This window comes from Bactrocera oleae, chromosome 4 (genome assembly GCF_042242935.1).
Source record: "Bactrocera oleae isolate idBacOlea1 chromosome 4, idBacOlea1, whole genome shotgun sequence".
Taxonomy (NCBI): domain Eukaryota; kingdom Metazoa; phylum Arthropoda; class Insecta; order Diptera; family Tephritidae; genus Bactrocera; species Bactrocera oleae.
The window spans coordinates 17,326,283-17,351,413 of record NC_091538.1 but is presented as its reverse complement, the minus strand read 5'-3'; the positions used below and the strand labels follow the sequence as shown (position 1 = coordinate 17,351,413).

Sequence of the window (25,131 nt, the reverse complement as noted above, 5' to 3'; positions counted from 1 at the left end):
TTTACGATATGCTTTAAAGTTTGGAGCATTGCGTACTTTTTTGGACGAATTCAAAGTTTGTGAGCACTTGTGATTATCTTTACTCCAATAAAAGTGAGACAACTCCAGTCATTACTATCATTTGCTGTTGTTGTTTTAGCAATGGTAATATTCTTCGCATAATTCTTCTATTGAGTTATGTACCAGATCTAGAACCGAATACTATCCAGTTGCATGGACCTGGCAATTTAGAACGACGAACTTCTTTTAGTATTTTTCAACATTTACTCTAACTTGAAGCTTCTAACAGTGGCTTTTAAACTCAGAGTTTGACGGTTACCTACTTGTACATATATTATTTGGTGATTACAGCGTTGCATTTAAAAAGCTACGAAAATATCAAGCCTGTATCACCAGGTAATCAACACAAACAAATAAAATAATTATCGGAGCAAAGGACAATAGTTAAATCGTATAATTTTATAAATTTAATTCACCTCAAGTGTTGCCTTATATACAGGCAGCATTTCTGCGACACTTCCTGCAACATTTGGACGTAAATTTTTCTTCTTCCTCACACTGTTTTTTATATACATATTTTTTTTCACACACAATATTTCTTTCTGTAACATTATTTTCCCCGTTATTTTTTTAAATTTTTGCAACAATTTCGCTTTTTTTTCAACACATTTTTATTGCCTTTCCTGCGAGCAAGTGCTTATGTCACTGTTTGTAGCTTATATAACGTGAAAAATGTTTGCATTTGATTGTGTAAATATGTATTTATGAATGTGCATTAGGATGATGCTAAATGTGGTAAAAAATTGGCTAAATATGAATTTCTTAATTTCAATCACTAAGTCGATAATAGATAATAGATAAAAGTTGAAGAATGAACGCGTTCTGAGTCAATTAAGGTGTTTCGAACAGGGTTCATAGTGGTTCGTTAGGTCAGGATGTGTTGCGAACAGGAGTCATACTGGTTAGTTAGTTTATTTTAGGTAATACTGGTTGGCTACAAGGCCATACATAGACCTACAGGTCCTTTGTAAATCCAAATGGAGGTTGAGTTCAATACGAGCTGAAGTTTACATCGTGCAGGACGTCAACGCTTTTTGCGAAGTTTAATAAAGACATGATATCTAATTCTGATACTTCATCGAGTCCCTTGAACTGCGAAGCTTTTAGATATCCATGTCTTTAGGTATCCATGTTCTACGAAAGGTCGGACAGAAGCAAAGGAGGTTTTTTAGGGTCTCTCTCACGCCTATTCTCTGCACATTCTACATGCGTCGCCGTTAATAATACCCATACGGTTCGCAAGTGATGCCAGTAAGTTGTGATTGTGTGCATTCCATTTCACTCTAATCTGTATGTTAGCCCTTTCGGAAATTGCGCTGTGTATTAGTTTTTAGCGATGTGCATATTTCCGGAACTGGTTCGGTAGCCAAGCGGATGGCACTATTTCGTTTCCCGGAATGCCCTTGCGACCTGTAACCCAGTATGTCTTTGCTTCCAAGAATATTCCCTGGCAAAATGCGTTAAGAGATTATTGCTTTAATTGCCGCTTGGCAATCGACGTATATACAATATTTGTTCTTTATGTCGTTTCCTGCGTTATTAGCTATCTCAGCAGCTTTCCTGACCACATAGACTCCTGCCTGGAAGATACTACTTCCGGCAGCTTGCAGGTTCGTCTAGGATCTATCTCCGCGCAATAAATCCCGGTGGCCACTTCATCAGCCATTATTTGATCCGTCCATGTAGGTGTTGAAAATTCAGCTGGTGCGTGGCGTATCCGTGCCTTTGCCCATCGTTAAAAATATTTAAATTTTTTGTTTTTGAAATATATAATATATTATACATATGTACTATATAATAGCATCGACCTTTATTGTACTTAAAGTTATAAAAAAACATAGTTTACTTGTTGTTGTAAGAACCTCCTTAATGTACATATATACTGTCACTAGTCTTACTCATACCCTTGTGGCCTGCCTCAAGATTAATGAGTGTACTCACGCTGTTTGCCGTCCCGCAAGCGACATTCACGTCAATGACACTCAGCACTTGTCAACGAGTACAACAACAGCAATAACAACAACGCTTACAGCACTCGCACTTACGCGCCTGTGAGCTTTTCCGTTATGTTTCTCATTTTATGTTTTTACATTTTTCACCAGCTACGCGCCGTTGGGTATTATGAGCAGATCATGCTACTAAAAACAGGCAAACAATTTACAAGATGCTACAAAATGTATACAAGCCAAGATAATCGCATAAATATCACATGCAGTGGCATATATGTATATACTTCGAGACCCTCTCCTTTGGTGCTCGCGTTCACTCGCTTTTGAACGCTTCCATAATTAAGTTGTGGCTTTTGTGCAAATTTTCCACTCAAGTACCGATGGCGAGTGGACTCGGCGATATCGAAGGAAGCGATTTAGCTTATACGAGTGATTAAATCATAACGCTTAATATGTATACACACCCCTACATTCACCTGTTCGTGTGCTAATTGGTGGCAAAACCTGAAGGATTGCATAAAACTATTTGCAAAGCGATTATGTTGTAAAAACGTGGCCACACGGTTCGTGTACTGAAAAATTGAGATTGTGATAGATGGTACCTATTTCTGTTTATCACTTATCTACACATACCATCCAGAACAGTAATCTATATTGTATGATGCTTTTTTGGTTGGTTGCAAGAAAGGGTACATCGAAGGATCAACTGAATGTGAGCAATTGCTCATAAGCGATTACTTAGGGTAGATTATGTTACTCCCCAGTAAAACCCAACTGAACTTTAGATAGCAATCTGAAAGAAAAACTGAACTTTAGATAGCAATCTGAAAGAAAAACTGTTTAGTTTTCTTCCGACTGACAATTTAAGTCCACAGAGATATTACTCTATAATTTCACATGTTCAACACTATCATGAGCTCTTTAAGTAAAGTGATTAAAGAGGAGATGTCATCGTAAAATTCCCGATATTAACAACCATTGTAGTAGAAAGTTATTTTTAATTTAAAACTATGTCCCGATTGAACATTAGAGTGTCCGGCAATGCCTGAAGGTTTAGTTATATAGGACTCCTCAAATATGTTTTCTTCCATTTAGTCGGCCATCTTTAATCCGGCTTTCTATCTTTGACAATATTCAATATTGCGTAGGTGCTATGGTGCTTTTCTAAAGCGTTGAATATGTCTCCTTGTTAGTCAATGAAACTCCGTAACATTTAAGGAATATTTGGTCTGGCGTTTGCTCTAAGATAATTACTGGGCAACATTTTTTTTTAATAAAACGAAACAATCGATAAAAGACCATAGTGATCGATGCTAGCTCATTATTTCTTTCTGAAAATCCAAAGTCGTAGAGCTATTGGTTCCAAAATGATGGAGTCTATACAAGCCATTACTGTCTACTGACTACTGTAGTTTTTTTCGTAAGGTTTTTAGAAAAACAAAACGATCTTAAGGTGGTCATCCCTTGTGATGGCCGTTTTTTCAAGTTTTTTCCAAATCTTTTATAGTGAAAGGAAAAAACACAGAGCTTCCAACTTTTTACTATATATTTATTAAGCCTTAAGCTGTAATTTTGAATTTTTTTAAGTAAAAATATTTTGATAATTGCGAGATTTATCACTCGAATGACACCCATGTATAAAAAGGCTAAACAAACGGCGTCCATGATTCCAGCAGACTGGCTAACCCAAAATCAAAAAAGGAAATTGCATGTTAACCTGTAGGTAGATGGCTATCGGTGGAACTAGGATCTTTAACAAATCTTGAAAATTCAAATTTTTAAATGCTTTTAAACATTTAAACCCAAAATTAGATGATTTTTGCGAAATAAAAAATATATATTTTTCAAAAGTCCTGGCTCGGGCGATAGCCACATGTGTGAGGATGCTGCCATTTTAAAGCAATCCATGGAACCGTTTTTGACAAATCGTGGACGCCAGTTTAATTTTATATAGTTTCGAAAAAAAAAACACGTTAAGAAATTCAAGTGTAAGGCCACGCGCTCTATAGACCTTACTTTCTGACTTCTGTAACTTTCCAACTACGTTCAATTTCGGAGAATTACTTTACCATATTCTATGAATGTTCTAGATTGGATTAATTCAAAATCGATTTTATGAAACCGTCACTTGCCCCTTGAGGCAAGCATTCACGCCGAAGTGAAAGGAACACCGTCCAAAATACAATACTTAAGAAGTAAAAGAACTATTATACTTTAGCTCCTAATCTTCACACTGTATTATTCCAGAAATATATGTATATGTAAGTATGTACTTGTATTGTATATATATTTTTAGTTACACATTTTTAGATGTTTCAAGATTTTATTCGTGGTGTGTGCTTTGATATTATTCCAAAAATTTGAAGATACTTTCAAACTGTTAATGGTTTTGCATGAGATAGTTACTTAGTTGCTCATTATAGATTATATATATATATACATGTAAGGTGAACTTTTTTTCTTAAAAAAAGTTATAAGTTATGTCATAACACGATTATATCAATGAGCCTTTGGTACTAAGTAACTCACTTTAACTATATACAAGTATATGTATATATATGGTGTATACTTACCAAATGTGTGATTGTTGTTATAAGAGCATAAACTATTCTCAACGTATTTTTAAAAGATGCTACTGTAAGTGCAAGTTGAAGTGTCCTTGAATTCCAGATTAGTTCTGATTATTTTAGGCTCACGTTATTGTTATTGTTGTTAAAATATTCAAAATTTGTCGATTATTCCTTATCTATGCTATACTATACCCTGAACAGCGTATATTAAGTTTCCAGTAGGAATATATGAAACGTCAGTGACCCTATAGTATATATACAAGTATAAATGATCAGCGTGACAAGCTGATTTGATTTAGTCATGTCCGCCTGTCTGTCCCTCTGTATATATACGGACTAGTCCCTCAGTTTTTGAGATAACGATCGGCAATTTTGAATGCGTTATTTTCTCCTTAAGAAGCTGGTCAATTTTCGAAAACAGTCAAAATAAAGTTTTTGTTTAGAAAACATTTTTAACTGAGAAGATATCTTCACGAAATTTGGCAAAGTTTATAATGCAAGTCAACGCTATTACCTCCTAACAAATTGTTCAAATCGCATTACTATAGATATAGCTGACATCAGTATCTTTTTATATCCTATTTGCTAAAAAATATGCACCTTTGAAGGATATTATAGCTTCGAAGCAGTCGAAGTTAACGGTATTTTTTTTGTTATGCATGACGATGATATACTTGTACATGCCTAAAAGTTTTCGGATACTGAGAATCTCCAACTAAAGTTTAATAAACATAGTTTTAATTAATTAATCATGTATCAAATTTTCTAAAGCCCATACCATGTATATCAGCGAAACTTATTTGGAAGATTTTCCTATTATGAAAGTATCTTCAGCATATATTAGCATTTTATTTTTTGCACCATCAACTATTTTACTTACAACCGCCAAAAGCATATGCTCTGCTACTTTACTCACACATCCTTCCCAAGTTGCCACATTTAGCCACAGCTACTGCTAAAGACACAGCGCTTTCTAACATCTTCCAGCAACTCAGTCGCAGTGAATGTGATTAAATGGGTAGATTTATGTGCACAAATTAAAGCATATTTATCATTCTACAGCAACAACAATGCACTGTTAAAGAAAATAGTAATTTATGACACACAGTGACACATAATAAAAAATGAGAAAAATGCAATAAAAAATCAACACAACCGAAAAAGCTTTCATAGGAAAAATAAAAAGTGGACTAAATAACAATTAAATGCGTATTCAAGCGAAAATGTCGTTACACATATACATATAATAAAATGCAAAAATTTCGCCGAATAAGGCATATAAATAACTGCCAGAAAGCAAACAAAAAATACAACAAATTTAAATTAAATTATATCAAATTTTTTTAAATATTGTATGTACATGTGTATATTGTGTTTTTTAAGGGCTTTTATGGAGCTCTCGTTAACTCACGTTATTCCGTTGGCTGCTATGATAATGTGCAAAGATTTTTTGTATTCTTTTTTCTGCTTAATTTTCCTTTTTCTTGTTTGTCGCCTTCTATTTTCATCTACTTTCTGCTTCTATTTCAGTTTTCTTACTTATGACTTTTTTTTCTCATTTTCCATTTTCTCCACCCAACGCGATTTGCATTTCCTTACTAATCTCGCTCGATTTCCGTTCAAGCTGTCTACCGTTGGTAAATTCTTCGTGTTGACCTTTTCCTTTGTGCCATCACCGCCACGCATTTCTTGGTCCGCGTAGGCGTGTGAGTACTGTGATTTTATAAATAATCCAGCCACTATTGCTGACCTTTGTCAGAATGGCGTGAATTTAGTGCAACACTTGCGTAAGTTTACATTCAATGTATTTTCATCGATGTTAGCAAATGAAATATCGCAAGGAAACACGCATATAATCCAGTTAATTTAAATTTATGAGCTTTGAGAGGTTCGAAAAAAGGATTATATAAGAAGAAAAAATTATATAAGGGCCAAAATTTAAATTTTTTTTAAAAATGTTGGAGAAATGTAAGTTTTCAGTATTTCAAAGCCATCATTTTGTCTTGGGATTTTATGCTAAAAGTAAATGTGAATAAAATGGTTATTAATACAATAAATCAGAATTTCTTGCAAAAATTATTTATTTAGGTAAGATTAATTCGTGCGGTTTTTTTACGAAAATTAAGACTTTATTGTGAAAAAATTGTTATACATTTAATGTTCAAAGTATTGCCCATCGGAAGCTATGATGTTTGCCCATCTTTCTGGCAGTTTGTGGATCCCATCCCAAAAGAACTTCTCCGGCTTGGAGGTCAAGAAAGAATCAATCCAATTTCTGATACCCTGTTCTGAAGAGAAGCGTACTCCGGTGAGGGCATTCTGCATTGATCTGAACAAGTGGTAATCGGAAGGTGCTATGTCTGGGCTATAAGGCGGGTGAGGTAGAACTTCCCACCCACAGTTTTCCAAATAGTTTTTAACTGGCCTTGCAACATGTGGCCGAGCGTTGTCATGATGAAAAATTATTGATTCGTGTCTGGTCGCATATTCTGGTCGTTTTTCCGCGATGGCCTTTTTCAAACGAATCAATTGTTTTCGGTAGAGGTCCCCATTGATCGTCTGACCCGATTTCAATAGCTCATAATAGAGCACACCCTTGTGGTCCCACCAAATACATAGCATAACCTTAGCAGCATGGATATTCGGCTTTGCCGTGGATGTTGATGGTTGGCCGGGCTTCACATACGATTTCTTGCGCTTTGGGTTATCATAATGAATCCATTTTTCATCCCCAGTGACAATCCTATGCAAAAACGACTTCTTTTGGTGGCGTTGAAGCAACATGCAGAATCGACGTTCGACGTCTCTTGGCTTTAATTCATAAGGCACCCAATTTCCAAGCTTCTGGATGAATCCTAATGATTTTAATCGTCTGGAAACGGTTGCTTGATCAACTCCTAATACTTTTGCAAGTTCTTCTTGCGTCTGGCATGCATCTGCGTCGAGCAATGTCTCCAATTCTTCGTCTTGAAGTTTGTTTGGCTGTCCGGGTCGTTCTCCGTCGTCTAAGTCGAAATTGCCACTTTTAAACCGTCCAAACCACTTTTGGCACGTTCGTTCGGCTAAAGCATGGTCACCATAAACGTCCAGTAAAATATGATGGCTTTCGGCAGCACTTTTCTTCATGTTAAAATAATGAAGAAGAACTCCCCGCAAAAACACTTTATCTGGTACAAATTTCGACATTTTCAAATGAATGAAACAAATTGTTGTTCACGCTCAAATAATTTATATCTACTGAAAACGACGCGAAATGGCAGTACCTTTGAAATGAATATAGCCGAGGATGAATACGACGCGAAATAATACTAGTAGAGCCCTCTCTTAGAAAACCGCACGAATTAATGCATACACCATAAAATTAAACGTTTTTTTGTTTTCAAAATTCAAATTATATAAGTACAATATTAAAATTATTTTATCGCCGAGCAACACTTCTCTGAATTATTTAAAACAAACATACATTAAAAATTGTTCTATTAATCAAAGGCAAATTAGATAATATACAAAGAAATGTACGCTAGTCTCAAATATGTAACAATTTTATAAAAAATATTATATATATATTTTTTTTTGTATTTAAAATGACGTATCGTTTTTAAATATTATAAAGGGAAACGTAAAACAATTTATTTTTACTACTTATTTTGTAGAACCTGGCAACTCATTTGTATGCCTAGAACAGGTTATATTATGTTTACTAAGAAGAAGGAAACGTCGAAGACCCTATAAAATATGTAAATAAAATATCAGCATGATGTACTGGATCGATTTAGTTTTGTCGAAATGTAGCATGACTTATTGTCTAAGGCAATGGTGTAATCTCGGTAGAAATTGTAAAGATCGGATTACTAAAGCATATAGCTGACATACAAACTGATCGATCAAAAGCACATTAAGGATCTTTTGATATTTTTGATGTTTATTGTAAAATTATGTTCTAATGAATTTTTCTTACAAAAATTTGTTGCCTTTATTTTTTTTATTAATTTTTTCAATAGTTTGTATTTTATTTATTCTATGTATTTAGTTTTGCTTAATTATTTCGTATAAATTTATCATTATTAGTTATTTTATTAATACTATTTTTTAATAAGCTACATTATTATTTTGTTTTAATTTATATATTTTTTATTAACACTCATTTAAAAAAAATTTCCAGTCACCAACTATTTCATTTGCTTTTGAAATTTCTTCAGTTTTACAACTTCTTAGCATTTATTTGCAAACAATTATGTCCATTCACACTTACAATTCAATTAACGCCTCGTGTTTACGTCCATTGGCCTCGACGCTGCGCGATTGATACTTCATAAACTTATGCAATGAACGATAAGTGCAGCAGTAAAAAAAAAAATTATATATAAACAAATATGCACCGAAGCACTTGAAAAAATTGTGACCTACTAACTTCCTTGATTTTCAACGCAAGCCATTTCCTATCCATTATTTACTGTGTTTACGACAAAATGCTATTGATAATATTTTCCAAGCGCATTTACAACATTTATTAATTTTCAATTTCCCTTCATTTAGTTTAAATGAAATTTTTATTTATTTATTTCTTTACCTTAAAAATATTTTCATTTCCATCATTGACTGCCAATGTTTGTTTATTTAATAATTTCTGCTTCCAACTGATTACGACCGCTGCGCTAGTTGTAGTGGTGTATATGTATGTGTGCTTATAGAAAAGTACTGTATGCCGGTGTTAGTGTCCCTGCATTCTAATTAAATAAAAAATGTACAAGTCACTTTATTGTTTACATTTTTATTATTCGTTATTTGTTATTATTTTTTTGCTGGCCTTTCTTTGGTGTCAATCTCATATTGATTGGTGAGCGCTTTGATCACGAAAAGCTCTTGAGCAGTGGATTAATTGAATGTCCTTATATAAAATATATATGTTTCATAAGAGTAAAGGAAACAGTACATAAAGTAAGTGTTATTAGCCTTTCTTACTGTAGAATATTGTCGAGAACTCGAACGTAAACTATATGGTGGAAAGATTTCATAAAAGATCGTCCATTACATTATCTACTAGAATTGATGAAGATAAAATTTTCGATGTCTCGGATATCTTCTACTTGTATATGTAACTTTATTAGGCGTTTTTCTTTTGAGGTCTTTCATGAAAAAAATATTATTGGAGTCAGTAGCTAAGCGTTTCTAAGTTGACTAAAATTCTTTAAAATCAAAATAATAATTCAAAATTTCACCCTAACCAAATCAAGTGGTTTTTGTGGAGTATAAGATTCGATTGAAAGTTTATTGTTCATCGCCCTTCTTAAATGTCATTATAAGAGGATTTTGTGTTAGTTTGTTCATACTAAAAGCTATCTCTTATATTCCCTGAAATTATTTTTGTTTACAAAAAAATAAAAAATATATTTTACCCTTTTTTACATCAGAAACTTTAATTTCATTCATTATTTCCATTACTTCGCAGTCGCATTAATTAGCCACGTAAATCCATTAACAATTTCGCAAGAAAAGTAAAACAAATTAATAAATATACCAAAGACAAGACATAAATAATTGAAAAGCAAGAAATATGTAAGCACAATGTCAAGTAATTAAATACTAATTACTATTGTAAAACTTTTATGCGCACAATTTCATTACCAATTGCTAATTACCTATTAAAAATCATAAAAAAGGTGACAAGTCGAATTAGCACTTTTCCTTGAACTTATTAGTGAGTACATAATAATGAAAAACTATAAATGAAAAAAATGCGAGAACATAAAACAATTAAAAATGTGCTAATAACAGTTAAGCAAAACTCATAACAAGGTGTGAAGAAATGCGTGGCTAATTATGAACATATAAAATAAATACAGCAAAAACGCATAAGAGACTTAATTGGTCACCTTCTCCGCCATTTAACTGAATTAGCATTACCGAATTTCCGTTTTGGGTGTGAAATCTTCTTCCATGTTAATTTACTAACGGTTTGAGCGTTAATGAGCTTAACGTATATCCGCGAAAGGAATTTGCTGAAGAGAGTGACTTTAAATAACGTAAACTTGCATGAAAAATCGAATAAACTGAGAAAAGTGCTGTTAGTGGAAAGTTAAAAAATTTGTTGTGAGAAAAATTAATGTTTTTAAAGAAAGAAAATAAAAATTATTACATTTAATTCTATTTTACTAAGAGGATTGTCGAAGGAATTCTAATATAGGAAAATAATATTTGTTAACAAAGGGTATGGTGCTGGAAAACTCGACTCTGAATAAATTTCAGTGAATAATTTCGCCGAATACAATTTCCTTTTCTCAAAATCTGTCCTAGATTAATGTCTTTACTCTTATATGTATTTTTGTTGTACCGAATAATTTGTACAACTCTCTATGATGGGTCTGTTTTTTAGAGTTTCTAAAGAAAGTGACCGAACTACAAGCTTAAGAATACCTTATTTGTATGTGTCGAGCTTGCTTTTACGTAGAACGCTCCTTGAATATCTTAATCAATAATTACAGCTTTGGTGACTTGATGGAACTGTCAAAATGGGAATTAGAAAAATAGCAAGTATGGTACATCGAGGGAATAAGTTTCAACATTTCCTGGAGGCTTTCAATATATTTCACTATCTATTAAGCCACTTTTAACGGTTTCATGGATTTTCAAAGATAGTTGAGATTAGTTTACTTGCTATAAGTCTTTTAAACAACTAAATGTAAAGTACTAATGACGGTTTTGGCGTCTAAATCTTGACTGTAGGCGTCAATGATTTGGAAATTCTCTACTCGATATCTTTTGTTGCTGCCCTCTTGTCGAGAAATTTGCATGTAAAAGCAGCAACAAAGTCCGCGAGTTGATTTAGGAAGTGTTTTTAAAATGTTATAAACGTATTCTTCAAAATTTAGTTTTTAAATGACAGATTACTATAAAATATTTTATTAAAAAATTTTTATTAATTTTTATGACTGAAGGCTTAGTCTGCCTGTTTTAGCAGTCTAAACTTATTTTTGCATAACAAAAAATCTTATAAAATATAAATTAATTTCTCCAACGATCCTCGTAACCTTTTTAATTTTTTTACAATAAAATTTTTTTTTAAAGAAATAAATGTAAATCAATAATTATTTATAGCGATTTTTTTGCTACTTCAAATTTTTTGTATTACATATTTTTTTATGCCTAAAATAAATTAAAGTAATCAAATTTCTACTGTTTCTAGGCTCTCCGAGACAGTTTAACGCTTAATTGCTGACCGCATTTGCATGACTTAATTACGCTGGTGTTAAATAACAAACTTAAAACTCATATATATGTACAGCACATTGTACCAATTTTGTAAACAACAATAAGTACAACAGAAGTCAAGCAACAAGATATAGCTGCAGAACTAAAGCGGAGCAACAGTGAGCCGCCACAGGGTGCCAACAAAACAAATGAGCGCCAACAGTGCGGAAACATAAATCATCTATATGCAAGTGAAAATTAGCAGCAACAACAACAACAACAACAAAAAAATATAGTAAAATTTTAAAGCGAATAAAGTGGCAATTAAAATTACTACAATTATTTATTCAAATTATTAAAAGCATATAAGAAAGCGAGAGAGGAAAAGGAAAAGTGATCAAAAGGAATAAGAAATTGAGTTGCTGACATAAATATGCAAATTACTGGAAATATTTTCGGCAAATGTTGAAAGAGATAACTAGACGATTTGCAATAACAACAATAACTGCAACAGCTGCAGAATTCGAAATAAATCGCCATTTGCTGCACTGATAAGGACGAAAAAATTTTCTACATTGTAAAACTAAACCGCAAATGTTTGTAAATTCAGTAAACTACAGCAAAAAGACGCTTAAATTAAGCAGAAAATGCGCGTAAAAAAATTTTAAAATTTAAAGGAAATAAATTTGCATAATAATTGCCTAAATAACTAGTATTTATAAACCATATTTAAATAAAATTAAACTAAAAATCTGACAGTAATTTTACAAAAACAGTTTAAATATAACTAAAACTACAATACCGGCACTGTTAGTACATCAAGCAAAAAGGATATACAAATTAATAACATAACTGTCTAAACAGACAAAACCAGCGAAGAATATTTCTCAACTCTAAATTCTCATAAGCAACATAACACATCATAACAGTATGGATAAGAAAAATAAATCGAAACCAAAATCTAAACCGAAGCGTTTGAAGCCCAACAAGGAGTCAAGCACAGCACTGGATGTGGACCTGTGGGAGGTAAGTAAATGTTATAAACCTAAAAGTTATTGCTATATTAAGCTCTACCATCAAATTTTGCACAACTCTTTAACTCTAAGTTTTACTTCTGGTTTTTAGAATGAGAATTAAGACTACCATGATTTTTTCATCGGAGTTTTATAAAGGTCTAACCTTTAATTTATGGAATTTCACAGGGTTTTAAATTTCAGCAGAAATCTCCTACTTTTACGAATTTTCACAACATAAATAATTCTTAGCTAAGTTTATTTTGGAAAATCGGCAGCAAAATTATAAAATAGTTTGACAGTTGAATGTCACTACGCTGAATTAACCTTTCTTTTGTCATAAATATTTATTATATTGCATTGGAATATCAAGTACTATATATCTGGCGTTAATATTTATATTCGTTGCTTAATGAAGTAAGCAGTAATTTTTGCTTTTTAATTTAGGTCTGTCGACAAATAGACCCAATATTAAGAGATCTACCGTACATTTCTTCTCCTTTAAAAATTAACGTCCATATTTTAAAATATATTCTTAGGTTATCAATATTATTGGATCTAATAGTGGTGGACACGGCAAGCGAGTATAGAAAATGAACGACTTACACTCCTTAACCCGTCGGCTTCAATTCCTTACAGTATTACTCCACAGTCAATAATAAATCTACGAATTTTTTCTAAAAACAAAATTTTTTTCAAAAATCACCAAACGTAAATACACGCTTTAATTTCGAATTCAAGTAATCTTGGTTTGCAGAAAGATCCGTCTTGGAAGTGGTGGAGTTTGATGTTCTCGAAAATGAAGAATCTACTATCAAATATAGAGAATTTAAGTTGCTTCGGTTATCGTGAACTAGACAGAGATGTCAATTTCAATTTCAAGCAACTACTCATGACCAGATGCTTGCAAAAGATTTCGATTGTTTTCATTTACCAAAATTCTACAAAATAAAAATTTCAATATGGGTAATTGTTTATTTACATATAATTTTATAAATTATTGAAAAAATTTGGACAATGTTGTATTTTTCTCTAAAATGTCAACTCAGGGTTGTTGTCTACCCTTTATACTTGTAGTATGCCGAGGTTAGTAACCATACACAATCTAAAATTCTTTTATGGTAATCAAAGAAAGTAGACTTGAAACTATACACCAGTTGCCTTACATAGTAGAAGTGTTAATAATTACAATAAACAATTTCTCAAAATTCCTTCGGAATGGAGGTGCATACCCTTCATTAACTCATTATCTTTGAATTATTCTTTCGGCGATTCAATATCCAGTCAAGCCTTTTTTTCTTCTTCACGTTATTTTTACGCTCTCGTTATATTTGTCGCGTAAATAACAGCATCATCTCTATTAAAATTTGGTAGTTGAAGTTTTCACCTGCCATCTTCGTTTATTTCCTCTACATAACCTCTTTAAACTTTTCTCAGTTACTGGACTTCTCACCACTAATAGCCACCAGAGACATTTAATGGCCCATAAACCCTTCACACTTTGGTAACATCCATATGACACTCCAAGGAAACTTAACTTAGCCTTAAATTACTATGCGACTTTTATCTTTTGCCACGCAGCTAACGAATCGCGAAGCCACTAAAATATGCAGAGTATATTTGTCAGTATTTATATTTCGCTTTTAACTTCAAACCTCTCAGAAAACTATAAATATTTCCATGTAAAACGAGCACTTTTTCCAGACTGCTTAAATATTTATGTGAATTGCCAAAAAAGAATATACAAAAGAATTCCAGAATTTAATGTTTGACAACGAAGTGCGCTGAAATCATGTAAGCAACGAGGGCTGTTTGATAAGTCAGTGAGTTCTAAAGTGTTTATTCTATTGCATCAAGATAATTTTATACATTCCGAAACGACTTCTACATTACTTGTTAACGGTAAATCCATCTATACAACTAATGCGAAAGTAACATGAACTTCTGAGGCTAAGAACCGAGCACCATTTTAGTCTCCACTGAGTGAAGTACTTTCTTAATTCCTAACTATCTTTCTTCTAAGAAGAAAGTTGCGCTACTTTTTCGTTCGTTTTTGTTGGTTACAGGTTTTCATGCACCAACTTGTTTTAGATCACAGAAATCGTACTGAGAGCACTTCTAGTGCTAAAGGACAATTGTGTTGTTTCCTGAAACTAAAATATAAAAAAATGCTTCATACCATGAGTTCGAAAGTAGGTAAAATTCTTTCATTATCACTTTTTCGAAATTTCATCGTTTATTTACGAAATCACAGCATCTTTCATGTGACGTACATATTCGATTTGTCTTCAGAAAGTACAACTTCGCTTTTATTTTATAAATTAAATTATTTACTACTTAATTAGCATTTTGCAGATGTTCTCACTATTTTTTTGCTGCTGTGGTGTTTTTCTTTTCGAAAAAATTTGTTTAAGGTTATGTTGTTTTTGGATGACTGTCAAACACAATCAAAATTACGTAAACTTTGACAGCAGCCAACCAACAGTTGTTAATCGACAACAGTCTTCTAACAGCTGTTTTAACAGTAGAAGCCTTGTTGTAGCAGTCTTACATTTGATGTCAGTATATGGTGAATATGTCTATGACTTATAAAAAAAACCCTCGTAGCGCCAAAAAAATCTAAAATCTGCAAACAGCCACGCTTCACATAGGTGTGTAATTCAAAGCGAATTTTTTTGTGCTGCCAACATGGTGGAGCGTTGCCTCTTTTTCAATTTTCTCTGTTGTGTTTTTTATGTTCCTCACTGGCTTCGCCTCCGCCACACATTTGACAGTAAATTATGGTTGAATTGCGAAATAAATGCGCCATCAACTGACCGTACGGGCGGAGCGCCGCTACGCTTTTGTTCTATTTCTTATGTTTATGTCAGTGTATGTATTGTACGTATGTGTGTGCCTAGGCCATGTCGCTTTTTGGCATTTAGTCATGGACTGTTGGCTGCTCGCCAAATTACTGTTATTGTGTATTCACAGTCCCGTTACTCGCCCTTTCATTACAATGACTTTGAAAATTAGTAGTGGTGCACCTACACCCTCCGGGGGAAGCTCGCAGCATAGTGTTTGAAGGCATGTTGATTTTTAATGTTGTTTAAATTTGATTTTTGTTTTTATTTTATGCAATTTCCGTTTCCCTTCCTTTTTGGTTTTTATGTTAACGCCTTCAAAGTGTCAACGACAAGTGTTACCAATTTGAGAGCGAAAAGCAACAAAACGACGCAGACTGCCGACAGTTGTTCGCACACTTGCCCTCTTTGTTGTTTCTTTGTTGCTGTTATTATTGTTTTTACGTTTTTTGTTTTGTATTGCCTTTCCACACCCACACATAGCCTTTATGCCCTTCAATATTTTCGGTCAGCAAAAACCAAACAAAAAATACAACAACAATGATTTTGTTGTTTGTTGTTGTTGTTATGTTTTCTTGACTTTCATCTCAGCATCTTTTGCAGTCTGTCAGCCTCGCAGAATCTACAATAGTTCTACTATTTTATATAAATTTTGTGCCGTTAATTATCACCAACACTTGCCACTTCCTGCATTCCCACTCTCTTTTATCCTTTTTTTTCTACAAACATACTATTCCATACACAACACGTTCAGCACAAGGCACAGCCACCAAAAATCGCTTGACCTCCACCTTTACATCAAGGTTGATTACCTTGAATTATTTGTGCGCCTTCTTACCTTGCCAGCCTCGACAAAGCAGGGTTGCACCGCTTTTAAGTTAATTCTTTTGTGTAATGACATTCAAGTTCAAGTTTTCGGATTTCCGTTTTGCTCTTTCTAATTGTTCATTGTCAGTAATTTCATACATATAATAACATAAATTGTAGTAGGGTGAAAGTTCGGTGTCGCCATTAATGTCATTGAATCATAAATATTTGCTGAATAAACAACATATTTGTGTATTTTTGCAAGTTTTTCAGCAAAAAACTGTATAAATTAGCAGTCATTTCGGCAATAACTAGAACAATTATATTGTTGTTAAACTTAATATCTAAGCTTTCATTTTGCTCAAGTAAATATGATTTAAGAACGTCGAGCAATATTCGAACTGTTTTCAACTCGCCGTAAAGAGGGTTCCCTTTAAAAATGTTGAGGTAGCTCAATTTTAATTTCTAGTCAAGCAGAGGCATAGATAAGACTCATCAATGTACCAGGTCAAATAATTAACGAATAAACCAGAGGCCAAAAAAATGTGTTGATTTAAGCCTTGAAAGTAGACTAAAGATCTTTTAAGCAAGAATCGCAAGGTTCCCCGGTATTAATATTGTGGAAAAAAAGCAAACATACTTATATATTCTATATAATATCTTTCTAAGAGCTACAAAACTTATAGGCATAAAGTATTTAACAAGTGACGACTTTAGCTCTTTTGGCCAAAGAAGGAAATACAAATAGATGAGAGAAAAACCGAACCCAGGGGTAAAACGGTGGGCACTTTATAAATTTTAACAACAATCTTCCTACTTACTACTTCAATGTTTTTGAAAAATAAGTCAAGTACGACGTAGTGTTTTATGCTCTCATCACATCTACATATATTAGATTTGCTTTCTTGTTGATGTTGCTCGAAACAAATGTGTTTTTTACAATTTTGAAAAGCAATAATGTATGAATCAGTTCATACATAGACTTTCAGTCAAAAATATTTTTCCGGTCACTCGCTGCAGCGAATCTCCTCTTCATTACACATAACGCTGTCAAGTATGACGTAACAAGTATTACTTTTAAATTACAATTTATATTTTAAAAATCTTAGACTGGCCACATTTTGTTAAAGTTTAGTTATTTTGATAGATGGCAAGTTAGTTCTAGTTAGTTTGCTGTTAATTTAGGGCTTCTAGAATAATTTTTCGTTAAACGCCTCATGGTTAGTACATATTTCGTAATATTTTCTTGAAATTTAATTTTTTAGTTTGTGGTAATTCTGAAGCTGCTCGAATAATTTCTGTACGGGTTTCATCACAATTGTGTTCTACACTTTTTAGTTCTTTTTTTGTATCGGTGGGTGTCAACTCCATTCCAAAATACGTGAAAATTTAAAATTCGGTACGTATTACGAGTACATCCCGAAAGACTTTTTAAACATTATATATTTTGTAAAATTGCGCTAGGTGTCATGTTTTTCAGTAGGTGGCAAATCTATTCACAAATATGTGTATGTCTTAAGTATTTTTAAGCTTGTTACAATAACTTGTTAAATATTTTTTTTTTGTTTTTTGTCGAAAACTTTTATCTCGGGATCGACTGAAATGCTAAAATAAGTATAGAGAAAAATATGTCGCGTGTTTAAATTAGCTACTGAGTTGGAATTATTTATATAACTTTTTTATAAAACAAGATTTCCTTCGTAAATTCAGTGGCCTATCTTCGCAGCAAATGGCTCATTGCAGCCTGTTGCTACAGAGTATAATAGTTTTGCCTCATAATAGCCGGTGACTAAATTAGAATCTCAGGAACTGGTTCACCCATTTTAGCCAAATTTGGTACGTACCATTATACCAACAGGAAATTGGACTACAATCACACCTACTTTCCATATAGAATTATTTACAATTTCATCAGAACCTTTCATTTTACAGTATATAAATCGAGAGCCGATGACGTTATCGAAGTAGAACTTTGCACAAGTAAAGAAAAAACTATTCGTACTTCCGATTGACTTTATACTATATATAACGGTCAATATGCGAGTTATCTTAATGAAATTCAGAGAGCGTTCTTCTAAAATTATTGTCTGTCTACCGAATTTGGTTATAACTGGGTCAATGCTTCTCTTAGTCCCCAAATACCTAGTATAGTTTTTTCCCACCTTCCAGTCAATTGCAAACGGTTAAATTAGGTCAATATGTTTGATATTTATAGAAATTAAGTGTTTTCTTAACCACTAGCTGAATACGAATAAAATCGGACCAAACCCCAATCCCTAATATAATAGTAAAATGAAAAAAGTTTTCCATATAAGAACCTGGTTCTGATTGTTCAGTTTATATGGCCGCTGTATGCTATAGTGGCCCGATATCGGGGGTACCAAAAAATTTACATGAATTACTTGGGGAGAAAACGAAGTGTGCAAAATTTCAGATCGATATCTCAAAAACTATTTGACTAGTTTGCGTATATACATACAGCCGGACAGACGGACGGACAGACGGACATAGCTAAATCGACCCAGCTCGTCAAGCTGATCATTTATATATATATTTTTATAGGATCTTGGACGTTTCCTTCTGAGTGTCACAAACGTCGTGGCAGACTTAACACTAGAACTACGAATCGGTCAAAATGACCGGTTGCATCATTTATTTTTACCATTTCCTCTTTATTCTTATTAAGTATTTTACGATAATGTCATGATTTTTATTAAATTTGTGTATAGAATAATATTATAGATTATTTTGTTCTTACGCTTCTAATTTTCAGAGGAAGAGAGACCTTTTTGAAACAGGCACATGGTAAATCTTCGTAGTTCTAGTGTTAATATTCAGGGTATAAATATCGCCTAAGTGTTATATGACCTAAAGTTTCAGTTAGATAATTTCTTTGAAAACCCAGAGTATAAAATGTTTGGTTACATCCGTACTTAGCCTTTTCTTACTTATTATTATTATTTTACTTTTCAGTTACATTGCGTAACCTTCGTGCGACAGTTTGTTTATTTCTCTTTCTCACTCGCCGTCGTCCATGGAGATTAAGTGTTGACAGTTGCTACTCATACGCCCCGGCGCACACCAGCATCGCGTCTCATGCATATAATTATGTGTTTGTATATCATACCATCGCTGCCATGTGAGCCATTCATTTATTCATTTCGTTGCATCATTGTTTATGCATTTGTTGCAAGTAAGTGACAGGCCGCATCACCACCCCGCACCCTTCTTTGTGGCACATAATTCCCCAGTATACTGTTGTTGGTTGTTTGAGTGTTAGCGCTTAGTGTTGATTGCCGTCATCTGTCAATAATTAAGCAATTCACAAAATGAATAATAGAAATTTATTTGCGGAAAAGCGAATTTTAAATAAACACACACATATGCACTCACAATGACTTTGCATTTACACTCAGCGCGCTCGCTAGCCGTTTCATTGCGTGCAAATTTTCAATAATTGCCAGCGCGTAATTTTTCAAAGGTCAAGCGCGCTGCCAACTGCGAATTCACAGTATGCATATAATTACAATACTATGTAATTCAGTGTATTCTATTCTCACCATTAAATATGATCACGCGCCACTGTGTGTGTGTGTTGGTGTGGGTGTGGATGGGCTCATGATATTGCAGCTTGCTGCTAATAAACCTAATTATCAGCTCAATGGCGCGTTTCAGTTAGATTTTAATGGCCAAGTGTGAAACAATGGCTACGCCTTGTTGCATTTGCATTATTGTATTAATAAATGAATAGCGGAATATTAGTGAGATACTGATATAACATGTGCTCTGTGGACTTAATTCCAATTCAAACTCAAGAGGAGAGTTGGCGAATACTGTGGGGCTAAAGGTTTGGTCATACACCACGGGTTGAATCGTATGTACGAATGTAGAACTCGACAATGTATATCTCCATGTTACTATGTTGGATATTTCATATTCCAATTTTTTATGAAAACTATATAAAATTGTTTTTTGAGTATAATTAGTCGTTAAATTAAATTTGGACCTCTGTTTGAAGATATCAATAAGCTAGAGTGATGAAAAAGTTAGTTAACAAGAAAATACCTTATCTTCGGTCGTACCGAAACAGTATGTTGAAGAGAAAAGAACGTGTTCAAAATTTCAGTTCAATTAGTTATTACTAGTACTGTTAAGAATAAACAAATTTCTACCAGCTGGTACTTACAAAGAGTTATAAATTGTCGAATGCCTTCATCAATATTTCTCTTTGTTTAAGTGTTGGTGTATTAATAATTTACAAGAGTACTTCAAATATATGCAAATTAAATTAAGTATAAAAACAGCAACTGCAAAATGCGCTTTGTTAATGCAGGATCAAGAAGTTCGCGCGAACATTACCAACTCATCGAGTGAATACTTAAAATTTACCACTCAAGTATCTTCTTCAACATATTTTTTCATGCGAAATATATATTTTTTCAATGAATTCAAATGGAAATGTGGCGAAAATATATCATAAATAAATATAATATATAATATTTATTAGGGTGGAGCGAAAAATAAATTTTTTTTATTTGCTTAGCCTGGGGGTAAAATCTGTAGATTATAAAAAAAGAAAACTTTTGGCACAAAAAACAAAATTTTAACTCGGAATTTACTGTTAAAAAAAAATTTTCTTTTGACCAAAAATTTGTTTTTTTTTTAAATCTACAGATTTTACCCCCAGGTTAAACCAAGAAAACTAATTTTTTTTCGCTCCACCCTAATATTTATATTCCTATAAGTGGTATACTCAAGTTACGTGCGTGAAACGCACTTGAATATTCTTCATTTGGCAATATTGTAACCATATATAATGCTATTATTTTTATTGTAATTTTACAAATTAACAAATACAGAAATAATTTATGGTAAAATCTACTTTTAGGCGTAAACACAGCTGTGTTGCATTAAGCGCGTGATTAAGCGCGCTTTTCAAAGTCAATACAACTTTTGTGTGTCTGTGTGCGTTATATAGGATAAATACATATAAGTTTAGCATGCTTGAGCGGATGCATAAGAGTTTTAAAAGTGTTGGCGAAAATTCCACTCTTAAGCTGTAAATTAAAGTCAGCGAAGTACTCAGCTAATTTAGTAGGCGTGAGTTAAGCTGAATTCAGTGCAAACAGAAGAGGAAGCAGATGAGGGTAGATTTTACTGTGTACACATTTAACTTTTAATGAAATAGTAGAAACTTTTTTCTAAATACCGTTATATTTAAAACTGTAATTCCAGCATGAAACTGAGTTATCGCAACTCTTTTTTAGCGATAACTCTTTTTTAGCGATAACTCGGTTTCATGCTGGAATTACAGTTTTAAATATAACGGTATTTAGAAAAAAGTTTCTCCGAAAATCTTTAAATATTTTAGCTTAAGTTTAAGCTTAAGTAAGGAATATTTGAACATTGGAACCCGAGCCAAGTTATGGTTAACTCGATTTCAAACTCTTGGTCCAAAGTGGGAATCGTGTAAAATTGGATTAGACATTTGATTTCGTATTCACCGAAGAAAATGGACCACAGTGAATCGATCTATGATCTATGATATCTCTGCAAAGTGTAAACAACCATCCATGGCCAATTGTGTTTGAGATACAAAAAAAGTGTCTTCCCAGAGGAAAGAAATAATATACTTAAAACCTAGTTTAAAGTTTTCAGCACCCTGTATATTAAAAGGCAATAGCACCAAATCCTTTCTCATCGATTTCGACATTGCCTTTAACAAGGACATTAATTTTTACTCCATTTCCTGCCCTTCTCTATCTAGTTATACCACAATGTTACTGTGATATCATTGAATAAAAGACTGTGATGAATAAAGGACAAAGAAAAAATATAACATTTATATTGGCCCTATTAAGGAATGGTTCATGTAATAAGAGGATTGAATTCCGCTACAAAACTGTATCTGTATCAAATTTAGTAATACATTTTTGAAGACCGAAGCCAGTAATTTCTAGAATAACGGTACTTGACAGTGATAGAGGTAGAAAAGACAACAGCAAGAGCTAATAGAAACACTTTACTTAATAAAGTCGTTCCTTGACTTCGGTTAATGAACATTTCCATAAAAGGAAATTATTTTAATTATAAAACCGCATAACGGATATGCTCTCTCTCTGTAGTTTTCTGCTGATTGCCATCTACTGGGTTTTGATTTTATTCTGCAGCTCCAGCACGAATCCAAACAAATTTTCAAATAATATTTCAATTATCCTCATTTACAAAATATAGTCAATATTTTGAATTATTTCTAACTAACTTAAGCTCACTTTTACACATCACTTATATCTGACCGCTAACTATGAATCTATATTTTAAATACTTTTTTTTTTCTCTCTTGTATAACGCAGCAAAATGAGGATCGCTTCACAACCGTTGAACTGCCCGCCAGCGCTAAAGTGCCGAACAATAACAGCAACGTGACAACCGCAGCTGCCACAAGCACCAAAACCGTCGGCAGTAGCGGCACCAGCAGCGCGCAACACGGCAAAGCCATCAGCATTAGAATTGGTGGTGATGGTGGCGGTGATGGACCAGGCGGCCCAACCGCTTGCGAACCCATCGATGTGATCACCTATCCACCGAACACACCAACTACACCAGCAACCAAAGTCGCCATCGGCGGTGGTGATTCCGGCGCAGCGCTAATTGCGCTCGACACCGGTGATCCTAATGAACCGGAGCGTGGCAATTGGACGGGCCGTTTCGATTTTCTACTCTCATTGCTCGGCTACTCGGTGGGGCTGGGCAATGTGTGGCGCTTCCCATATCTCTGCTACAATAATGGTGGTGGTAAGTTGAATATTTGATATTCGAAGTTTGAAACAGGGAAATCAAGTAAGAATTTTACCAAATTACATTAACATCCATTAACTTTGTCACTCTAATTCTCACATAATATCTCATTCTTGTATCTAATATTTCGCTTTTGTTCCTACTGCAGGCGCCTTCCTCATACCCTTTACAATAATGTTAATTATCGCCGGTCTGCCGCTCATGTTCATGGAGCTCTCATTCGGCCAGTATGCCGCTTTGGGGCCTGTGGCCATTTATCGTCGCTTCTGTCCGCTGTTTCGTGGTCTCGGCGCTGGCATGGTTATCGTATCGGCCATTGTAATGCTCTACTATAATTTGATTATTGCCTGGACAATATTCTATATGTGCGCCTCATTTCGGCGTCAGTTGCCATGGCAGAATTGTGAGGCCGCATGGAGTACTGAAAGTAAGTACAACGACAACTATCTACTTTAATATTATATAAATGTATAATTTAAATAAGTGAAATAATTTGTAGCGAATTTCTTGAGAACATTCATTAAAATTTCCTGTATCGCATTTACTTGCTCGAAACTTTTTGGAAGGAGATTTAAAAGTTTATTTAATGCTGTGTAGCTTTTAGCCCATGATTGAAAAGTATTGTGTGGGTGTCTTAATTAACTTACACGCAAATTTATTAAAACTCATTTAATCGGCTTGCGCTGAGAAATTTTTAGATTGGGTTGCGAAGGCTTTCGAAGCTTAAACCACACAAAGATACTTCAAGAGAGGGAGAAGATGAACGCAGTGAATGAAATCAGTACCATCAACTCCGACTTCCAAACAAATATCAACTTAACAAGTAAGAAAGGGCTAACTTCGTTTGTAACGGAAATTTTTATATTCGTGTAGTTTTCAAAGATTAAAGCCGGATATTAGCAAACTTGAATAAAAAAGTAAAAAAAAGAGTTCATTATTCCCTATTCTACAAAATTGTTAATGAATTACAATCATATTGGTATCTTGATTGGTAATTTTCATAGGATATCTTACACATTGACCGATATATACGGTATAAAGGCAAACCCCAAGTTTGAAGTTGATGTATTGATAATATGGGATAGATTGTCCCAATGCCAGAAAACCACACAGAAGCCTCACAGATTGATCGATATATAAAAAATAAAGTCAAAGGGGTGTTTTAAAATACATATATTCGGTATTTATAATAGGGGAAGTATACACTCGCTTTTATTTATTTCATGCACAATGATATTAATATATATATATATATGATTTTATTAGACGTTTTCTGAATTTCATTGAGATAGCTCACATATTGACCGATATACAAGGTGTAAGTCAACCGGAATTCGAAAATCGAATTAGATACAAGTATATGGGGCTAGGGAATATACTCATTGGTGCTCGATTTGTAAACTGTAAAATAAAAGAATCAGATGTCTGATATATGCGAGTTCACCTTGAAGGTGTCACTCCCACTCTGTAATATTGACCCCGGCTCCTATAAAGCTTTTCCGTAGCATCTTTGCTGTAAAATTTAATGCTTCTGATAAGCTATCGTTTTCAACATTACCATTATATGGAGAATACTATCGGAGGAGTAGCCGAAAAAACTTGTCCTGAGCAATGTTGGTTATAAAAGCTGTAGTAGTTTGTGAGGTACAATGTACATTATTCAGTGGCGCAGCTGAGTTATGGCACTTTATAGATTTTTGATTTATTGACTCTTGCTAATTAACTCTTGACTCGTTCGACCTTTCCACTTTATTCTTGTTGCACCCTGATATATTCTGAGAGTAGTTTCATATCAAAAGGCACGAAACTTTTTTGTTACACGTACAGAGTTACGTCAGGTATTCCTTTTTTAGCGTTCTAGATGAAGAGCCCTATCACTGAGTGATTTTACACTCTAGCCGAA

At 33.6% G+C, this 25,131-nt stretch overlaps 1 protein-coding gene across 1 annotated transcript in view; it reads left to right on the top strand.

The window, feature by feature from the left end:
* The window catches only part of GlyT (Glycine transporter), a 105,574-nt gene that overhangs the window by 47,631 nt on the left and 32,812 nt on the right, over positions 1-25,131 (top strand). The window contains 3 exon segments of the mRNA XM_036375752.2: positions 11,763-12,793; positions 22,784-23,225; positions 23,377-23,655. Of these exon segments, the coding sequence (XP_036231645.2) occupies positions 12,698-12,793; positions 22,784-23,225; positions 23,377-23,655 (817 nt within the window). The 5' untranslated portion in view covers positions 11,763-12,697.